The sequence below is a fragment of the Rousettus aegyptiacus genome, unplaced genomic scaffold, assembly GCF_014176215.1.
Source record: "Rousettus aegyptiacus isolate mRouAeg1 unplaced genomic scaffold, mRouAeg1.p scaffold_m13_p_5, whole genome shotgun sequence".
NCBI lineage: Eukaryota > Metazoa > Chordata > Mammalia > Chiroptera > Pteropodidae > Rousettus > Rousettus aegyptiacus.
Genome location: NW_023416308.1, coordinates 59,392,619 through 59,412,221, shown reverse-complemented (window position 1 = coordinate 59,412,221; position 19,603 = coordinate 59,392,619). Strand labels below are relative to the sequence as shown.

Sequence of the window (19,603 nt, the reverse complement as noted above, 5' to 3'; positions counted from 1 at the left end):
GTCCACTAAGATTGCAGCCTCTATCTACTTTAGTAAAATGGTAATGACTTAAAACAACTCAAAGTTTGAGTGGTTAAGATAAAACATAATCCAACAGAAAACTTACTAACAATCCAAAATGTAGTCAGGTAAAAAAGCAAAAAAGTGTCATGGAGGAGAATACAGTATTGGAAAAGAAAAACAAATGCTGTAAATTTTGATTCAGAAAAAAATGAACTCCATTAAAATGATCACAAGTATGTAGCAAAGGAACACTAAAAGACAAGAAAACTAGAAAAAGAGTAATACAGTAGCACATATGTACTTCTGTGGTTGCTAAGGAGACCAGAAAGATGATCACAATGTAATGAGACTGACCTCATAATACAAGTATAAGAGCTTTAAGAGCTTATGAGTGCTTCTACTTCAAAGAAATCACCTTATGAGACTGATTATTCTAATATTTTGACCATGGAACAGAATATTCCTGAAGATTTTCTATAAACTATAGTATCGCAACTATATATAAATATATAAAATAATCACACTTCATATTTTATCCGAGTGGTTTAAATATCCACTTTACTTGTTTCAGTTAAGAGACTGTGAGCAGCTTCCAGAAATTAAATCCAATTTCTAAAAATGAAGATTAACTACTATTAAAGATATTTTTTAAATGTGCTGCAAACCCTGAAGTTAATTTTGAAAATAATACTGTTTATTGAGCAATGGCAGTATTATTGAACCAAGTTTATAGTTTCCCAAGATTACTTTTCTTTGGGGGGTGGAGAGGAAGTGATGATCACTGATTTGATTGTAAAAATTCTTGATGTTTACAGGGTAATGTCACTACTTCTACAATGGTAACAACTCAAACAAAATCAGGACAATGGTTGTTAAGATTATACACCAGGAATGATAGTGTAGGCAGAAGTCTAACCTTACCATAGTAACTGCTAGAAGTTATCTATTCAGTACTGTAATAGAAACTTAACAAATCCCAGTCAATAGACCAAATATTCTATTTGAAATTACAGTTGGGATGTGCCTTACAGAAGGCTTATATTAAAAGTGGCAAAGAAGAAAATTGTGTGTGGTCAAAATTACCCTTTTAAAAATAGTACTCTTTAAAGTATGTTTTTTTATATACCATACTGCTTCAAAATTCCCACCCAATTTCTCCTCCATGCTTTAAAAAGATTACTTTTTTAATTTTTATTTAGTACCAGATAAACTAGGCAGTTATATTTTGAAGCCAAGTACTACAAAGAAGTATTTTTTAAGCACATAGTTAAATTTGTATAAGCGAACACTGTAATGAAAGGTAAGGTTTCCTAATAAATCTGTCTGAACTGGGAGAAATAATGAAAAAATATAAAACAAATGACAAAGATGGCTTCAGCAGATATACTAAAGCAAATGTGGACAGTGGGAACAATAAAGTGAAAGATTTTATTAGTACTCCAAAGCAGTTTCATACATACTAGATGATTATTTACAAAACAATACCATGCTGGAAAGAGTTATTTATCACATCAATAGGTGATTCTTATGACAATGGTAAGACAATTAAGAATGTCACACTATAAAAATGCCTATGACTGCACAGTTAAGCTATAAAAACACTCTATGTGTACAGTAGTGCATTTTCATATATATTTTAAAATCCTGACATGATCATAGAAGATATTATTTATCTTCATTTACAAAAATCAAAGCCAAGGACATAGAGTAAAATGACTTACCGAAGATCACACACAGCTTGCTAGTGAAGGATTAGAAACCAGGTCTCCTGATTTCCCGTCCAGGGCTACACAATGACTGCTGCCAATATTACATTTGTACAAAGCAGTAAAAATTATGCCTTTAAAAGGTCATTTTTTTTATCTCATTTATGCTAAACTTTAGTTTCAGACAATAGTAATTAAAATAGTTTAAAGTTTACAAACATGCTTTTTAAAATTATGTAACTGAATTTTAGTACATGAGTTAGGCCAGAAGCTTCCAGAAATTTATCCAATAGGCAAGAAAAGAATGTACTAAAGAGATGAAAATCTGCAGACATCTCTCTACCATCTTATTATTGATGACACTAATCACAAAATTTAAGGAATTCCCAATTAGGTTGAAAAGTAAAAATTTCAAAGAAAGGCAGTCTCTGATAAGAAAAAATTTTATTTTGGAAATCTTCAGTGTTGAATGTTTGAGGAGGCACATTATCTAATCAAAACAAATCAAGTTTCATTAGGCCAACTGCTAGATTTCTAGGGTGTCTCTCATATTCCAAAATTACCATTTATATAAATGTCAAAAATTCTGTCATTAAAAAAGAAGATAATTTGAATATGGCTGGCTCCTCTTTTTAAAATTGTGGATACTTTTACTATGTTAGCTAGGGAGGAAAGAATAATGACAGAGGGCAAAGGTGAGTGAATTGACCTAAGAGGAATGAGAAGGTAATACTAGGTTGTTAGGTAAGACATTTCTTGGTAGTTAGAATTCACTCAAAAAAAAGAATCTGTGTAAATAGATGCAATTTCTATATATGCTAAGTATGAGTGTACACTCAATTTCTTGAAATGAGAATTTAATGAAGCTTCTTTAATGATACCTTTCCTTTAGGAAATGAGAAAGAAATACTCCAAATAGAAAGTATTAAGTAAGTGAAGACCATCAATACTATCACATCTTTGGGCTTCATGGTTAATGTTATGTAAGATGCACATACATAGCTACGCTGACTGCAAAGAATGTAAAGTTATTCATATTGTCTATGTTCCTTCTCTAACACAGTAACTCTAAACCTAAGAAAGGATACTCTGATGCCACTTGAATTTCTCATCAGAAGAAATGTCCTTTCTTCTAGACTTTGAAGTTAATTAATCCTCAAGAAAAGATTCATACCATGAATTGCCTACTAGGTGATGGTTACACGTTAAGATTTTAAGCTCAGTGAAACCCCAGTCATTACTTCAAATGTCACCAAGAGATGAATTCTTATTTGTAAAACATCATCCCTCCTTGATGTTTGCTTTCATATGACAGTTTAGAGGAGAAACCTTAATAAGCCGAAGAAATAGTTTTTTAATGGGATTCTACGTGCCAGCACATGAAGGGAGCTGTGGCGTAACTAGAAAAAAAAATCAACAATACGGTCTCTGCTCCCAAGGAGCTCACGATTTGATGAAATTACTAGGGACATCAAACCAGCATAATACATGATTTAAGGGCTACAGTGTATGCATGTTCTTATCACACTGCTGTGAATAAATTTATCATAGTTCTTCCATTGGCTGGAAACAGGGCAGCACAACACGACAGAAATAGGAAAATATGAAGAAACATATAAAAAGAGAAAAACCAATTTCCCCCACTAATTATTATGGTCCAATACTCCACAATTTCACAGAGTGGATCCTGCCAGTTTGGCACCCCGGACTATAAGTATTCATTAAAATTTGTAACATTGAAGGTGGTTCGCTAAATCCAGCAGGGATGACAGGCAGAGAAAGGAACAGATCCTCTCGGGAGTAAACATCAGAGTCATTTTCATAATTACAAACCTGGCTCTCTGGCGGGACGCAGGTACCCGGCGCAGCACGCCCGTGGGTCTGCTACTCTGCCTCCAGGAGTTGGGGAGGAGCTGCGTAGCTAGGAAACGGGACCCTTAGACAACCCTTCGAGATGACGTGCGCTGGACGACACAAACCCTAGGACCCCAGAGGAGCTCCGCACTCAGAAAACAAATATGGGTCCCGAAAGGCCAGAAACGCGCGAAATCACCACTCAAGCTGCCCGCGTCAGCCCTGCCCACTTCCCCGTCGCGGAAGGAACTTGCGTCCCGCCCACTGCAGCGCAGCCCAGGCGGCCAGCCAGGGCAGGACGCGCGCAGGGCGGTTCCGCCCGCGCCGAGAGCGCCCGCGGGAATTTTTCTCGGAGCCGCTGGGAGGCGCGGCTTCCCCCGCCCCTCTAGTAAACCATTAGCAGCCGGAGCCAGGGCGAGTCCCCGCCCCAAGCTGTACCGCGCCGCCCCTCCCCCCTCACCTTTGAAAGCTCCTCCGCCTCTGCCTCCGCCTCCTCCTCCGCCTCCTCCTCCGCCCCAGACACCCACTCTAGACCAGCGACGCTCCTCCTTGTTCCGGGGATCAGGGGAAGTCCCGCCTCTGGGTGGGGCGAGGGGCGGAGCCGGGCGGCTGGAGGGGGTGTCTTCCGGGAGCGTGTGCAGGGGCGGAGCGGTCGCGGCGTGTTAGGGAGCGGTGCAGGGTCCCGGCTCCAACAGAGGTGGGGAGAGGGGCCCCGCGGGCTTTGAGGGGCTGCGGGGACTGTCCAGGCCCAGCCCAGCGCCGGGGAGTGGGGCTTGCGGTGGAACGGGCTAGCTGCTGGGGAAGGACTTAAACAACCGTCCCCCTGGGGAAGGGGGCCAGTCCGCGCTCCCTGGCTCTTCCGCTCTCTGCCGTAACTTTAGGGTGTGGCAAGGGTTAGTGGCCAGCGTTCACCCCAGACCCGGGCGCAAAAGAGGTTTGTGATTATGATGGGGTTATAGTCTTTTCCGCGGCCACTGGGGGAATAAAATGTTTGTAATCCGGATTAACCGCGGTGACTTGGGGCCTCCTCTACTGCCCATCTAAGTTAAAGGCCCTTCCCTCAAACTTCCTTCCCTCTCACCTTCTTCTGCAGTCGCTTTGCCAGCCAAGCCCAGCCGGGGACGGGGTCTGGGCCACTAGGTTCCTGGTAAGGTTGAAAGACTGAGTGTGTAACACCGTTAAAGTGAGTCTGTGTGAGAGAAGAATTTTGTGGACTGCTTCAGTGTGTGAGGAGAGTCCCAGAGCCTCACCATGTCCGGGAAACGGAAGCGAGTGGTGTTAACTATTAAAGATAAGCTGGATATTATAAAGAAACTTGAAGACGGGGGTTCTTCCAAACAACTGGCAGTGATTTATGGAATTGGTGAGACAACGGTTCGGGATATACGAAAAAATAAGGAAAAGATTATAACTTATGCAAGCAGTTCTGATTCCACAAGCCTTCTGGCCAAGAGAAAATCTATGAAGCCGTCCATGTATGAGGAACTGGACAGAGCAATGTTAGAATGGTTCAACCAGCAAAGAGCAAAAGGGAATCCCGTATCCGGACCCATTTGTGCAAAAAGGGCAGAGTTCTTCTTCTATGCATTGGGGATGGATGGTGATTTTAACCCTTCTGCCGGCTGGTTAACTCGTTTTAAGCAGCGGCACAGCATTAGAGAAATTAACATTAGAAATGAAAGATTAAATGGAGATGAGACTGCTGTGGAAGATTTTTGCAACAACTTTAGAGACTTTATTGAACGAGAAAATCTGCAACCTGAACAAATCTACAATGCAGATGAGACTGGACTCTTTTGGAAATGTCTGCCATCCAGGACTTCAGTAATCAAAGGTAAATGTACTGTCTCTGGCTATAAGTCAGTCGAAGAAAGAGTCACTATCATGTGTTGTGCCAATGCAACAGGTTTACACAAACTTAAACTTTGTGTTGTGGGGAAAGCAAAGAAACCTCGCTCTTTCAAGTCTACTGACACTTCAAACCTACCAGTCTCTTATTTCAGTCAGAAAGGTGCATGGATGGATCTTTCCATTTTCCGACAGTGGTTTGATAAGATATTTGTGCCACAAGTTCGAGAGTACTTAAGATCCAAAGGACTGCAGGAAAAGGCTGTGCTCTTGTTGGATAATTCACCAACACATCCAAATGAAAACGTCCTGAGATCAGATGATGGCCAAATATTTGCTAAATATTTACCACCTAATGTGGCTTCATTGATTCAGCCCTCAGATCAGGGAGTCATAGCCACAATGAAAAGAAACTATCGTGCAGGTCTTCTCCAGAACAACTTGGAAGAAGGTAATGACTTGAAATCATTCTGGAAAAAGCTAACTCTGCTAGATGCACTTTATGAAGTAGCAATGGCATGGAATTTAGTAAAGCCGGTTACCATTAGCAGAGCATGGAAGAAGATTATTCCTACCATAGAGGAGAAAGAAGGTTTGGACTTTGATGAGGAAGATATTTCACTGGCTACCGTGGCCACTATTTTACAACACACCAAAGGATTGGAAAATGTGACTACTGAGAACATTGAAAAATGGCTTGAAGTGGACAGTACTGAACCAGGTTATGAGGTGTTAACTGATAGCGAAATCATCAGACGAGCACAAGGCCAGACAGATGAATCCAGTGAAAATGAGGAGGAGGATATAGAACTGATTCCAGAGAAACATATCAATCATGCTGCTGCTCTCCAGTGGACTGAAAACTTATTGGATTACCTAGAACAGCAAGGTGATATGATTCTGCCTGATAGACTGGTGATACGTAAACTTCGAGCCACCATCAGAAATAAACAGAAGATGACCAACTCAAGTCAATAATGAATGACATTTTATTTCTATTGGTTTGGTGATTGTGTTTGTAACTCAACCTCTGCAATAACGGCTTAATTTTCTTTGTGTTCTGAATTCTCAGACACAGTCCTGTGAAATACAGATACAAAAATGTATCCGAAGTGGTTTGCAGTTCTGTGTTTTGTTATATCTTCTGTTTCTCTTGTCCTTTTATTTGTACAGATAATCCAAAGCTGATTCTGTATAGATATAAATTACATGTACACATGTATTCACTTTTGTAGATCTACAATTATCCCTTCCACAACAGCGGCATTCACTAAATCTTCTAGCAAAAGTTACAATAGTGAACAGATTGAGCACTTTCCTGAAATCTTTTGTTTGATTTGTGAGGGCTACCACAGTAATCTTGTGTTAACCATATTAAATGGTTATCTGTTTTGCATATGTGTATACGCTGACAGAATAAGGAATTTCAGGATCTATAATAATTCAAAATGAAGTTCTCTAATAAGGAAACAGTGACCTATGGATTACAAAACTAACAACTAATACTGTTATATTTGGGTGGCAATAGGGGGAGATTTTTCTGGAAATGAAGTAAATACAATATAGAAAGTGATTGCTAAATTAACGAGAAAAATATTGGAAAGCTTATATATAAAAGATATTCTGATCTATTCATTTGTAGAAAACTGAGTTGAAAATTTGGGAGGTTTAGGTTATTTATACAAAGGGAATAAATAGGCTTTTGGGCCTTTTTATTGTGAATTGGGTAACTATAGTTTATTATTTATTCATCTAATTATAGTATAGGTTTTGTAATGTTACATGTGGTTATATGAGCTCCCACCTGATATATGGGGGAACATCTTTGGAATTTGAAAATTATTTTTTTACTGTGTACTTGATATTGTCTATAATTTAAAAAAGTCATACCTACCCCTTTTATTTCATAAAAAAAGAATAGTTTTTAATGTTTTTAATAAGCCATAGGTTATGACCTGCTTTAGGAATAAAGCAGAAATAATTATGGAAAGTGCCAGATTCTAAGGAATTTCATCATCTGTTATTTTGGCACTTGTAAAAACATTTTTCTGGAATTTGTCAGAATTTTGATAAATTTGCTTAATTTAGTGTGTTTATTTAAGACATGAAAAGATTTTACCTATGTGAATATTTAATTTGTGATTTAAAAGCAAAGTGTCTCCATATTTAATGTTTTGGCCCTAAATTTAAAAAATAAAGTAGAATTGTTCTCTATCGGTCATTCTTAAAGATTTAATGTTGTAATTGAAATATTTTGTATTTTATAGTGCCTTTCTTAGAATTCTAAAACTTCAGAAAGATTTTTAGCTTTCCATAGTTTCTGTTATCTTTATGATATATGTCTAGATTTTTTTAGATACATATCTGTGATGAGAACTTTAAAAGTAGTATGTGTTGCATGAATTGCCTTAGTACACGGAGAAAAAAAGCATCACAAGTTAACATAGATATTGAATCAGATAATTACACTTTCTGCTATAAATTAATTGTATGTAAAGAGGTTTTTCATTTTCCTAAAATGAAAGTATGTACTAAAAAGCTTGGAATTTTGGTCTGGATTTGCTGTTTTCAAATTAACCTTATCAGTGAAATTCAGCTGTATCATTGCCACCTAGTGGTAATATTAACATCACTGTAAAGCTGTGTGTTTTTAAACTTTAATATTTAGTAAAAAAAAAAAAAAAAAAAAAAAAAAAAAAAGGTTCACTTTTGTGGCCTTGAGTGTGGATCTTGTGACTCTTCTCTAGAATGTGATAAACTGTACTTTCTTTGATTTATAGCTATTTGCTCTTTTCTGTAGCTGCCAACTGGTATACTAACAGTTCTATTTTGACCCTTCCATCCTTAAGCATAATTATAAAAGCTGCCAATTAGTGAATACCACGTTATGTTCCAAGAAATGTACTTATATAATCCTCAATTTGTGAATTAGGTGGAAATACTTATGCTCAGCTCACACTCATAATTGCTGAAGAACACCACTTAGCTATAGGTAAGAATTTAAACTTGGGTATTTGATGCCAAAGCCTACATTTATATTATTTAACCTAGGCTATCCTCTTAACCTTTTCCATTCTTCAACATTTGTTTCTTGCCATACCCATCTACCACCTTATCTGAACTTACTTATTTTCCTATATACTTGCGGCAGCAATTGCCCTTTCCTTTACCCTTTTATGAGGTTAGTCTTCCTTTCACTACTCTGTAGTATCACTGTTTCGCTGTTTATCCACAACTTTATAGCATTTGAAATGTGGATCATCTGTTTTTTTCTGGTTAGTTATGCTCGATGAGGATCCTTTCTTACTTCCACAATTTAAAACTCACCATTGGGAAGAAGTTCATGCAAACATTTCTATTTAGTTCCTAAGGTAATCTTAAAGAGTTGGCACAATATAGTACTAACATGAAAGTCTTGCTAGAGCAAAGGTATTGGAAACTACTCCTACCAAAAGCACATGAGCAGGTATACACTCAGATCCATACAGATCAAAGGGGGAAAAAAATTAAGCCCCCAAATGAGATGATACGGGGAAGAAAATGATGGTTAGGTTCAAATAGTTAAGAAAAGAGAAATGTGGCTTGCAATGAAGTGTTTTTTAATGATGTGCACCTCAGCATTTTACTCCCTGGCTTACTAGTATGTGTTGCTTGATTCATAGATGGTCCCTAATCTCTCTCTCTCTCTTTTTTTTCTTTCTCACCTATGGAATATTAACAAGTCAGTGCCAAGTTAAATATGTTTGCTCAGTAGTTGGGACCATCTAGGGGATAATGCCAGCTGCTCTTTGGGTCCCAAAATCATAAATTATTATTTTCCAATTCCTGTTCCCTTCACTGCCCCAGCGGAGGCTTTATTTGGCTTTCTATTTCTTCACTAAGAAATTAGCCATAAGCTCATGTTCTCTGACCAGTCTTGCCAGGTTTCCTCATCGACGAACTTTGATACATCGCTCAGAAAACAACTGTATATTATAATGTTTCTTTAAACCCACACTCCTAGTAGCCAAGAATTCTGTGAAAGTAGTTTTACTTGAAGGGGTTGATGCAGGAAATTAGAGACTTGCTTTTTATGACAGATTTGGGCTTTTAGAGGGGAGGGAATGGATGGGTAAAGGAAGTGAAATTCTTTGCCAGGTTTAAATTCAGTGAAGAATTCATCGAGTTTTACTGTGTGTGTAAGGCTGTATTGGGGATGGTGGACTTAGGAAAATGTAAAAGAAGGGGAAGAGTCATTCTCGTCCTTCGGGATCTTGAAATCAAGGTCGAAAAATAACATTTGGAAAAAAAAACATTTGTTCATTGTAAGGTCATATAGAACAGCTAGCAATATTATGTGGGCTATGTAAGGAAACCATCTTGATTTATTTTCCTTATTTATTCCTTTGCTGGCTTCTATATCTTCTACATTTTAAGGGTTTTTTGTTGTTGTTGTTTCTAGTTTTTACTGTTCCTGAGTGACTACCTCCATTTCTATTATCTGCATGCTTATGATCTCAAATCTATCTTCAAGTCACTCTGTCCTCAGAAGTTCAGAATTTGTATCTTCAATTGAGAAGTAGGGTTAAGTTTGGAAGGGAAATTAAAATTGTTGCTTTACTTCCCACCTGTAGTAATCTCTTTATTAATATCTTAATGTCAGAGCCACCTACATGGACTAAGGAGCTCAAATGAGTTTTTCTGTCTTTTTTTAACAAAACTACAGCACCTGGTCTTCCTAGGTGGTCTCCCATTCGAGTACTAACCAGGCCCGACCCTGCTTAGTTTCTGAGATCAGACAGGCTCAGGCGTGTTCAAGGTGACATAGTCGTAGACTCAAATGATTTTTTAACTGAATACCAAATTAAGTTTATCTACCTTGGTCTGAAAGAAAAATAGGTAATTATCAATTTTCTGATTTATGTCTCCTTTTTTGTAGTAAGCCTTTCCTAATGTGTATACATGCCTTTACCTCTGACCACTCCTTATGGATAGCCATAGGGGTTTCTGTTTTTTGTACCCTTGTTGCTACTCAAGTAATAAAATTTAGTTTGTTATGTTCTAATTCCTAACCTTAAAAGACCATCATTCAAACTCTTTAGACCAACTACATTATTTAGAAATGTTCTCTCATCTGTTTTCCCTTTTTAAGGCAGATGGCAACTTTACACAGTAACTAGCCTCATGCAATTAGAAGTTGGGAGTGAAAGAATACCCAAAGGGTATTTAAATGTGAAAACTAGTGTTGGGAAGAGCTCAGATTCTATAAGACTTGTTATATTATAAAGTGATTTTTGTGATGTGTGTTTTTAATATTGGACTGTAAGATCAAGGACCATGGAATAATGCTTTGCAGGGTAGTATAGATTCATTCAACAAATGTGTAGTCTATAAACACGAATTGTATACTTTATAAGACATGTTCTAGAAAATATATGAGATACATGGATAAGGCAATCTACGTTCAAGAAATTTATAATGGAGATGAGACAAATGTAAAACAAAAAAAAGAATGAATTGTTACCTACTAACGGGGTGCAAATAAAAGACTAATCTGATATGAGTGACGTAATGTAGTATAATCAGATGTGAGGAGTAGAGTTATAACAATTGAATTGGTCTTTATAAATAACTAAAATTTTCATGTTTTATTGTCTTCAGTCATTGCCAAATATCCTCTGGGGGCAAAATCATCCCCGGTTGAGAACCACTGCTATAGAGCTACATAAGTATTTGGCCTGCTTTCCAAATTATTGATGGTCATATTTACAAAATGTTTTTTTTTTTTTTTTTTTTGCTACTGTTCCATCTTATCAGTCTCTGGTAGTTATTTCCCTGATGCCTGCTTCCTTTTCACTCATTTAATGCCATATGTTTGAGATTTTTGTCACTGTCACGCCCCACTTCAAGGTACCAGTTTCTCTTGATCCACGTAACTCCCACTGATAAAATAAACCTCAGAATTTCAAAGACTTTTGATAAATGTTTTTTCTTTCAGCAGTCTTGTTATGATATAGGACTTGATCAGAGCATGGCTTTTCTTCAAGTGGTGATTCATGGACCCAGGCTCCTTCCATCCTGTGATTTTGCATTTGCTAGAACCTTAGATTCTTCTGCATCCAGTTTGCAGATAGGAATAGAGAGAGTAAAGAATACACACTGCTTGTTAATTTCTCTCAGAAGTGATATTTCAGTTTACATTCTAATGATGAGAACTAATCACGTGGCTCAACCTTGATAGAAGGAATATTCAGAAATGACTCCCTAGCTAGGCAGCTGCTTCTTGGTAACACTTTTATACTATGGAAGGGGAAGGCACACATTTTAGTGAGTAATTAGCCCTTTCTGAAACAAAAATAGGTAATGTCAGCTATTCTCATAGAATTTTCTGCCCTTCCCTAACCTTAACTGAGTTTGTAGTCTTTCATGGAGTTGGTACTCTTCCAACATTTGGTCATCCTTAATTGCATTCCTCACTATAGCTGAGATCCCCTGAAAGACTATGGTCTCTGCTTATACGGCATTTATTGTGGAAAATATAGAAACATCTGCTAAGGTTTGGTTGGAGCCATTGATAAGATAAGGTACAGGCAGTATACTCTGCCAGGTGAGGACTCAGCAGTTTGTTTTCTGAGCATGGATGCTCCACATTCCAAACTTTACCAGCTACCAGGGACATTGTTCTATTATTATCAGGAGCTCTGCTCCCTGAAGACCGGCATCATTTTCTCTTGTGCCTAACCTGAAAGATGATGTATGTGCCTGGATCCTTGTACTAGGTCTCTTAGTTATATCTGGACTCCTGCTCACTTCATTACATGGAACACAATTTTCTCACAGTTTATGGTCCTCCAAAAGTTTACCTTCCTCTATCTAAGATGGCTAAAATTGCTTCTTTTAAAAGTATATATCTTTTTATTATTTATATGATTAACATAAGATCAGAATAAAGTATCTGCTGTCTCTATTTATCTTGATATGAGAAGTCTTAGCTATGTAATCTTGGTTGAATCTCTAAATTCTGCTGGCTCTCATTATCTCTAAAATGGAGATAATACTACAGATTACTAAAAGGATTAAATAAAATAATGTAAAATACTTTGTGAACTAGTATATTAATTTTTATATTATTAATAGGAAGGATTGAATGACAAAAGGGAATCAAAGATGAGAAGAGTAAGAGAGTAAGATGATTTAAAGAATAGGAGTTATGGCTGAAGGAGGATATTGTAGAGGTCAAGATTAGCAATTTTAGGTATTTGCAATATGTTAAGCCAGTTAAGCTTTAGCACTCTTTTTTCAATTCTCTTTAGCTGCTTTCTCTTATTATGTGATGTGGCAACTAACCCTTTTATTCATACTCTAAAAGGCACCTTTTAAAAATATTGTATGTTGTTTGTAGTTCTCACTTGAAGACATTTCTGAAAAATTCAGGAGAGGGGCATTTCAGGAGTTCCTAAAGGTATCAAGGTAATAAAAGGTCAATTGTGGTTGAAAATCCCTTCCAGGTATACAAACTAATATTTCTTCATGAAAAAAATAAACAGTTATGAAGTGAGTGATAATGTGGCAGATTTGTTTTTAAAATTTATTTAAAACATATATTGAGATGATTCAAGTTGACTGAGAGCAGTCGTGTGCTTTCAGTTACCACTGAAAAGAAACTGGATAACAGTGAGAGTCTACCTTTTCACTAATAGCATTTTGACACAGGATGATAGAGATGCTTAGTATTTGATGCCATTCTGAAATTAAGAGACTAAATGATATGAAGCAGCCAAGCAGACTTTCTATTAACCCTTTTTATACATAATGTCTTTTATGTGTCTAAATAACAAAATATCTGCCTTCATAGTATCCTTACTATTGCCTATAGACCGAGCCTCAGTTCTCTGCCTTTTGCTGTTTGATCTCTATATTCTCCTACAAGAATGACTAAGAAAGACCATGAGTTAATTTGCCTGGTATAAATTGACACAGGTAATAGGAAATTGTCAGTATGTATGTGAGGGAAAAAGTGCATAAACATCATTCTTTATAACAGACTTATTCGATAAGGCTTTTCTTATATAAGGCATGTAAAGAAAAATCTGTTGCAAAAATGTATAAGGGCTTCATGACAATTAAAAACAAAAGGGTGCATTTTGTCATACAATTACATACCGCTATTATTTTTTTCTCATTTAAGTGTTTAAGACTACCATATTTTTATTCTGTATACTACAGATATTTTAACAAATGGAATAAAATTTAATGTAATGTGGAAAACTCAATTATCCATGAATTTTTTAGGCTATATTTAAACCCTAGTAGTAAAATCTCTTTTTTCTTGATTTTACTGGGAAAAAAATGTATTTTATATTTTAAACAATAAGACATCTCTTGAAGCAACAATTACCCTCTTTTAATTTTAGTACTTTGTTAGTTCCTTTACTGTGACCAAGCAATTTTGTTATTTATTCAGTTATTCTCTCATCCCAAATATCATCTCAAATTATCTACCTATAAATATTTACCTTCTCTATAACCAAAAATTTAAATAATCATCCCTCAATTCCCTTTTGCAGATTTGTGTGATCATAAACTTGAAATTAAATAATTTATGTATTTTGTATGTTAGAAGGATGACTCTTGTACTTTAGCTTGCTGTAGTACTAATGTGATCAACATGATGAAGAGAGATGCACAACAAGATTGATGATTTTTGATGAGCTTTAGCATACATAAAATCAGAATTATTTTGAAGTTATCATTTAGAAATGCTTACAGCATGTAATACTCATTAATTTGTATAAACCCATGATAGAAATAATGTTTTGTTGATGCATGCCAGATATTTATTTATACACAGTACCATTTTATATTACCTAGAGATGATTTTCTGGCTTAAAACATAAAAAATCAAATACGAATAAAAGTAAAGAGTTAAAAATGTTCAGTAATGATTATATTCTAAAAGTATTAAAATGTCTAATAAAGGAGTTTTATCTTAAGTTTTCATAAAACCTTCCCCAAGGTAATATATGTTTTATCGACTTACAAAGATATTTGGTCTTTAATAAGTATCTTGTATTTTTACAGTCATCATGGTAGATGCTTTAACATTAACCACATGCTCCTCAGCTCTACAGAGTTGCCTTCCAATCAGGCTATCATTATTATTCTGGCTTAACTATCTGGAATATATGAATTTAGCCTAATTAGGGTATAATTAGGCTAAACCTAATTTGGGTTGACAAAGAGCCCTGCAGATATTTTGAGGAAGAAATTAGTTTTCAAGGATTCAACATATTTCTTGTTTGTTCATGACAATATACAAAGTTATGTAACATTTTTAAAAAGCGTAATATACAAAAAGCTTCAAAATAAATGTAGACACGTGGAACATTTAATTTCTGTCTACCAGATTAGGATATTTTTTCCTAATCTTTAGCTCATGATAGCATACCTACACACAAATACCCAAGAAAAAAGATTCAAGCATGAATGACTGATAAATTCCATCATCTAACAAAATAAAGTTTATTAAAGATGATTGGTGGTGTCCTTTCATTCAAATATACCCAATACCACATGCGTAGGGTGGAAAAGAATGTCGTTTGTAGGCACCAATGTGAAAAAGGCTATGAGTAGTTTCATATCGACCAATATTTAATGCAGTGTATACAAACAATATAATATTTATTGACTATTTTACAGAGGACTTACATAAGCCAGACACTGCTCTAGGTACTTGGAATTCAGTGAGAGACAGCTGTATATTGAGCTTAGCCCATGGTAATGTACAACAAATTATTTTATTTCCTTAAGAATCAGCTAACAACAGGGAATTAGTTTGTGGCTCAACCAAAGGATTAACTTGGTGCTGGAGTTGTCTTCAGATATAATGATAGAGCTAAAAGATTGATTAGACAGGCAATTTGTTAGACTGTTTAGGAGTTCAGTCACCACATTTTATGTTGGATGAGATGCCCTTTTCAATCCTGAAGCTCCATGATTCTTTCACCTTGAAGGTTTGTAAGGCAAGCACTGATCAAATTACCAAACAGCAATAAAAATACTTTTAGAAGCCTTCAGTTAAGCATTCAATAAATATCTACTTAGTACTTACTATGATATCAGGCACATTTCTAACCCATAGGAATCTAGCTTTTACAATAAGTGTGGTGTTTTTTGGAATGTAAGCCTTTTATTTGATTTCTCTGATTTCAATGAACCACATTTTGCCATGAAAATATGCCTAGTTATTGAGTCTAAAACCAGGCAAATCTAGAAGGAATTAGACAACAAACAATGAGAGTAAGATCTCAGATGCTCTCTGGGTATCATTTATTATGTGCAATCACCCTTCTAAATTATTTACATGTGGTATATAATTTATTCCTTACCAAAATATTGTGATATGATGTAGGTAGTATAAGTAACAGTAGTATCCCTTTTTACTGAAGAGGAAACAGGAATGGAGAAGCTAACTAACTTGCCTAAGGTTAAGCAGTTAGATCATGTAAAAATGCTATTAGGAAAAGCCATATAATGTGCTTATTTTCAATTTGGTTTACTAACTGTGTTTCGTATAACCTTTCTAGATAAGAGAATCTGTATGCCTGAACATGGACTCTCATTTATTATCATTTTTCAATTTTAAGACACGACAAAAAGATATGACTATAGTAATATGGATGAAGTGATAGTGGAAGTTCATAAATGCTTCAACAATACCGATTTGGCCATTATTTCTGATTTTCTTTTGCAAACTCCTCTTCCTCTACTTTCTTACTGAAATGAAAGTATTTCTTAGGATTCTCTTGAGCTCTTCTACTTTGCTCTTCTCCCTTGCCATTGAATGTATCCCTGAGTGATCTTATTCCAGATATGGATTCTATCACTACTATAAATTTTTATAAATCTCGACTCTACATTTCCAAGTAAGCCCACTTTCCTTTGTTCCAGATCAGTAAATTCAACAATCTAGGCCAACCAAGAATTTGAATTGTATTTTAAACTTATAATCATTTTTCTTTTTATATGTAAAATTAATTTTTATAACTCAGAATGACATTTAGCTATTTTCCTAATTTTAAGAAAATCTATATAATCTTTATAATATTTGTTTAGTTAATTTGTGCTATCAGTGAGGTCATAAACTAATTATTACTAAGGTAAAATTAACCTATATCAACACAGATAGCAATGTTGGTGAATAACAGTTTTCTACAGCAAATTTTTCTAACAAATATAATTTCTAAAAATGAATCTCAAACAGTTTTGAAGATGAAACTTTTCTCTTTTTTTGCCATTTTTAGGAGAGCTAGATGCAAATTCAAATAGTAATGGGGCACAAATAATCGTTGATTAGTATTTAATGACAACTTTTATGTAGTCACCAAGCCTATCTTTTTATCTAATTACCAAAAAGTAATAGTTTGTCATGAGACTTAAGTTCTTAAAACATACATGACAATAGATCTCCATTTGTTTCTATTTAAAATGCTAACAGAGATTTAAATCTTCTGACTCCTGTTAAAATTTTTAGTTAAAGTGAATCAAAACATTTCTGATGAGGCTTATAGTTACCATTTTGCTTAATGTAGTCCAAGAAGAGGAATAATGAATACCACACACTTCATTTATTGGCTGTAGATAGAAATCTGAAATCAATGGAGAGGGCTAAATTATGAGTTGTTATACAACATTTATATAAATTTGCTCATTTTAAAAATCATTTATTTGACAAACATTTAAAAAGTATATGCATAAGTCTAGGTAGGACGATATATGTTAAAATAAATAAGACATAACCTCTGTCAAGGAATTTAGGGTCATAACTACATTCTAAATATTAAAATCATGTTCACTAGAGTTTCCCACATCCAACAATAGAATCTTGGACTCCAAAGGTAATGAAAAGACCCTGTGAAAAAAATCTCAATATATAGTATGTAAATTATCTGGGATGACTAAACTACCTTGAATGTAAAACCTAAATCTTAATAGAATTTTCTTTGAAACTAGCGATGTTATCATAGAGCTCCAGTTAATTTCACAAAGCTACTCTGAATAACAGTTATTAAAAAGTATTATAAAATGTGACCCAATTACCTGTTGTTAATTTTTAATTAATAGACTTGATTATTAGATCAGTTTTAGACTTATAGAAAAGTTATGCCAAAAATACAGGGACTTCCCTTATATCCTTTCTTCCTTACCTCACCCCCACTCCTTATAGTTTACTCAGTTATTAACATCTTGTATTAGTGTGGCACATTTGTTATAATTAGTGAATCATAATGATAAATTGTTATTAAATAAGTCCATAGCTTACATTAGGGTTCACTCTTTGTGCTGTACAGTTCCATGGGTTTTGACAACTGCATTATGCCATTACAGTATCATACACAATAGTTTCACTGCTCTAAAAATCCAGTGTTCTATTCATCATCCTCTCCCCTCACTTCCTACCTCCTTGTGAACTCTTGGCAACCACTGATCTTTTTATTCTCTATAGTTTTGCCTTTTCTACAACATAGTTAGAATTTTACAGTGTAGCCTTTTCAGATAGGCTTCTTTTGCTTAGCAATATGCATTTAATAATCTTCCATGTCTTTTAGTGGCTTGATAATTCTTTTCTTCTTGTCACTGAATAACATTCCATTGTATGGATACACCGCAGTTTATACATTCTGCTGTTGAAGGAAGGACATCTTGATTGCTTCTAATTTTTGGCAATTATAAATAAAGTTGTTAGAAACATTTGTATATAGGTTTTTCTATGAACAGAAATTTTCAACTCATTTGGGTAAATATCTAGGAGGGCAACAGCTAAATCATATGGTAAAATTGTGTTTAGCTTTGTAAGAAACTATGAAACTGTTTTCCAAAGTGGTTGTACCATTTTACATTCCTACTAGCCACGAATTAGAGTTCCTGTTGCTCTACAAGTTCACTGGTATTTGAAGTGTGGTCAGTGTTTTGGGTTTTAGCCTTTCTAATAGGTATGTAGTGATCTTACTGTTGTTTCAGTCTGCAATTCCCTAATGGTATTTGATGCAGGGCATTTTTTCATATGCTGATTTGCCATGTATATATTTTCTTTGGCGATGTATGTGTTTAGATTTTTTTGCCCACTTTTTAATTGGATTACTTGTTTTCTTATTGTTGGGCTTTGAGAGTTGTTCTTGGTATATTACAGATATAAATCTTTGATCAGATATGTGTTTCGCAACTTTTTTTCTAGTCTGTGGCTTTTTGTTTCATTCTCTTAACACTGTCTTTATCAGAACAAAAGTTTTAAATTTTAATAAAGTCCAACATATTAATGTTTTCTTTCATGGATTGTACTTTTGATGTTGTATCAAAAAAGTCATCACCAAAACCAAGGTCACCTAAATTTTTTACTATTTCATCTTCTAGAAGTTTTATAGTTTTGCATTTTACAGTTAAGTGTATAAAGCATTTTAAAAGTTATACATATCACATAAAATCTGTGGCTAAGTTCCCCCTTTTTTTTTCCCCTGGCATGTGACTGTCGAATAGTTGCAGCACCATTTCTTGAAAAGACTGTCCTGGAAGATAACACACACACACACACACACACACACACACACACACACACCCCTCCATTCAAAAGACAAAGTGTACAGCCAGCAGAGACAGACATAACTCACACTCCACTGATACATTTCAGAAGTTGAAATCATTGTTATAATTTTGTTATATAAATGGTTTTGATTTTAACATCATTTAGGAGCATATGTAATCTTGAAATCTTTAATTTTGGCAAAGAAAGTACAAGTTTAAGTCTCAAGGACATTCTAATAGCTTTTTTTAATTTTATTTTTAAAAAGACATTTTAAATGGAGTAACATCCCCATCTTGTGGTGTCTCAAAATACTGCTTTTTAAAGGTATTTTGAGTTTACATGTTCTTAGATAAAATATAGTTACTTGATTATTAATGGGAACAGGGGAGGATAATCATAGACGGTTGAATCTAAAATTTATCAACTTATTAAAAATGTTCATAAAAGCTAAACTACATTAATAAAAGAGTTAAATTATTAAATAATAGGTGCTGATTATTTAACAGTTGACTGTTCATTGTTCACTTTAACTGTGATAAACTTAATGCAGGAACCAAACTTACAAGCACTCTTGTTATTTCCTTGTCCTTTATAATATAATAATAAACGAGGATCCCTACCCTCTCCCTCCTCC

General features: G+C 35.1%; 2 protein-coding genes and 1 pseudogene across 3 annotated transcripts in view; 1 reads left to right on the top strand and 2 right to left on the bottom strand.

The window, feature by feature from the left end:
* CCDC82 (coiled-coil domain containing 82) overlaps window positions 1–3,895 on the bottom strand; it is a 28,397-nt gene extending 24,502 nt beyond the window's left edge. The window contains exon 1 of one of the 2 annotated variants that reach the window (XM_016159946.2): window positions 3,543–3,895. The gene's annotated coding sequence lies outside the window, so the exon portion shown is untranslated. The other variant, XM_016159947.2, reaches the window with a different exon arrangement.
* A 273-nt stretch (window positions 3,896–4,168) lies between these two features.
* On the top strand, window positions 4,169–10,948 carry JRKL (JRK like). Its single transcript, XM_016159949.2, has 2 exons — window positions 4,169–4,260; window positions 4,657–10,948. Exon 2 carries the CDS (start codon window positions 4,815–4,817, stop codon window positions 6,387–6,389), a length of 1,575 nt encoding a protein of 524 aa, XP_016015435.1. The 5' UTR covers window positions 4,169–4,260; window positions 4,657–4,814; the 3' UTR covers window positions 6,390–10,948.
* On the bottom strand, window positions 10,108–10,226 carry LOC118603564 (annotated as a pseudogene).
* Window positions 10,949–19,603: the final 8,655 nt, after the last annotated feature.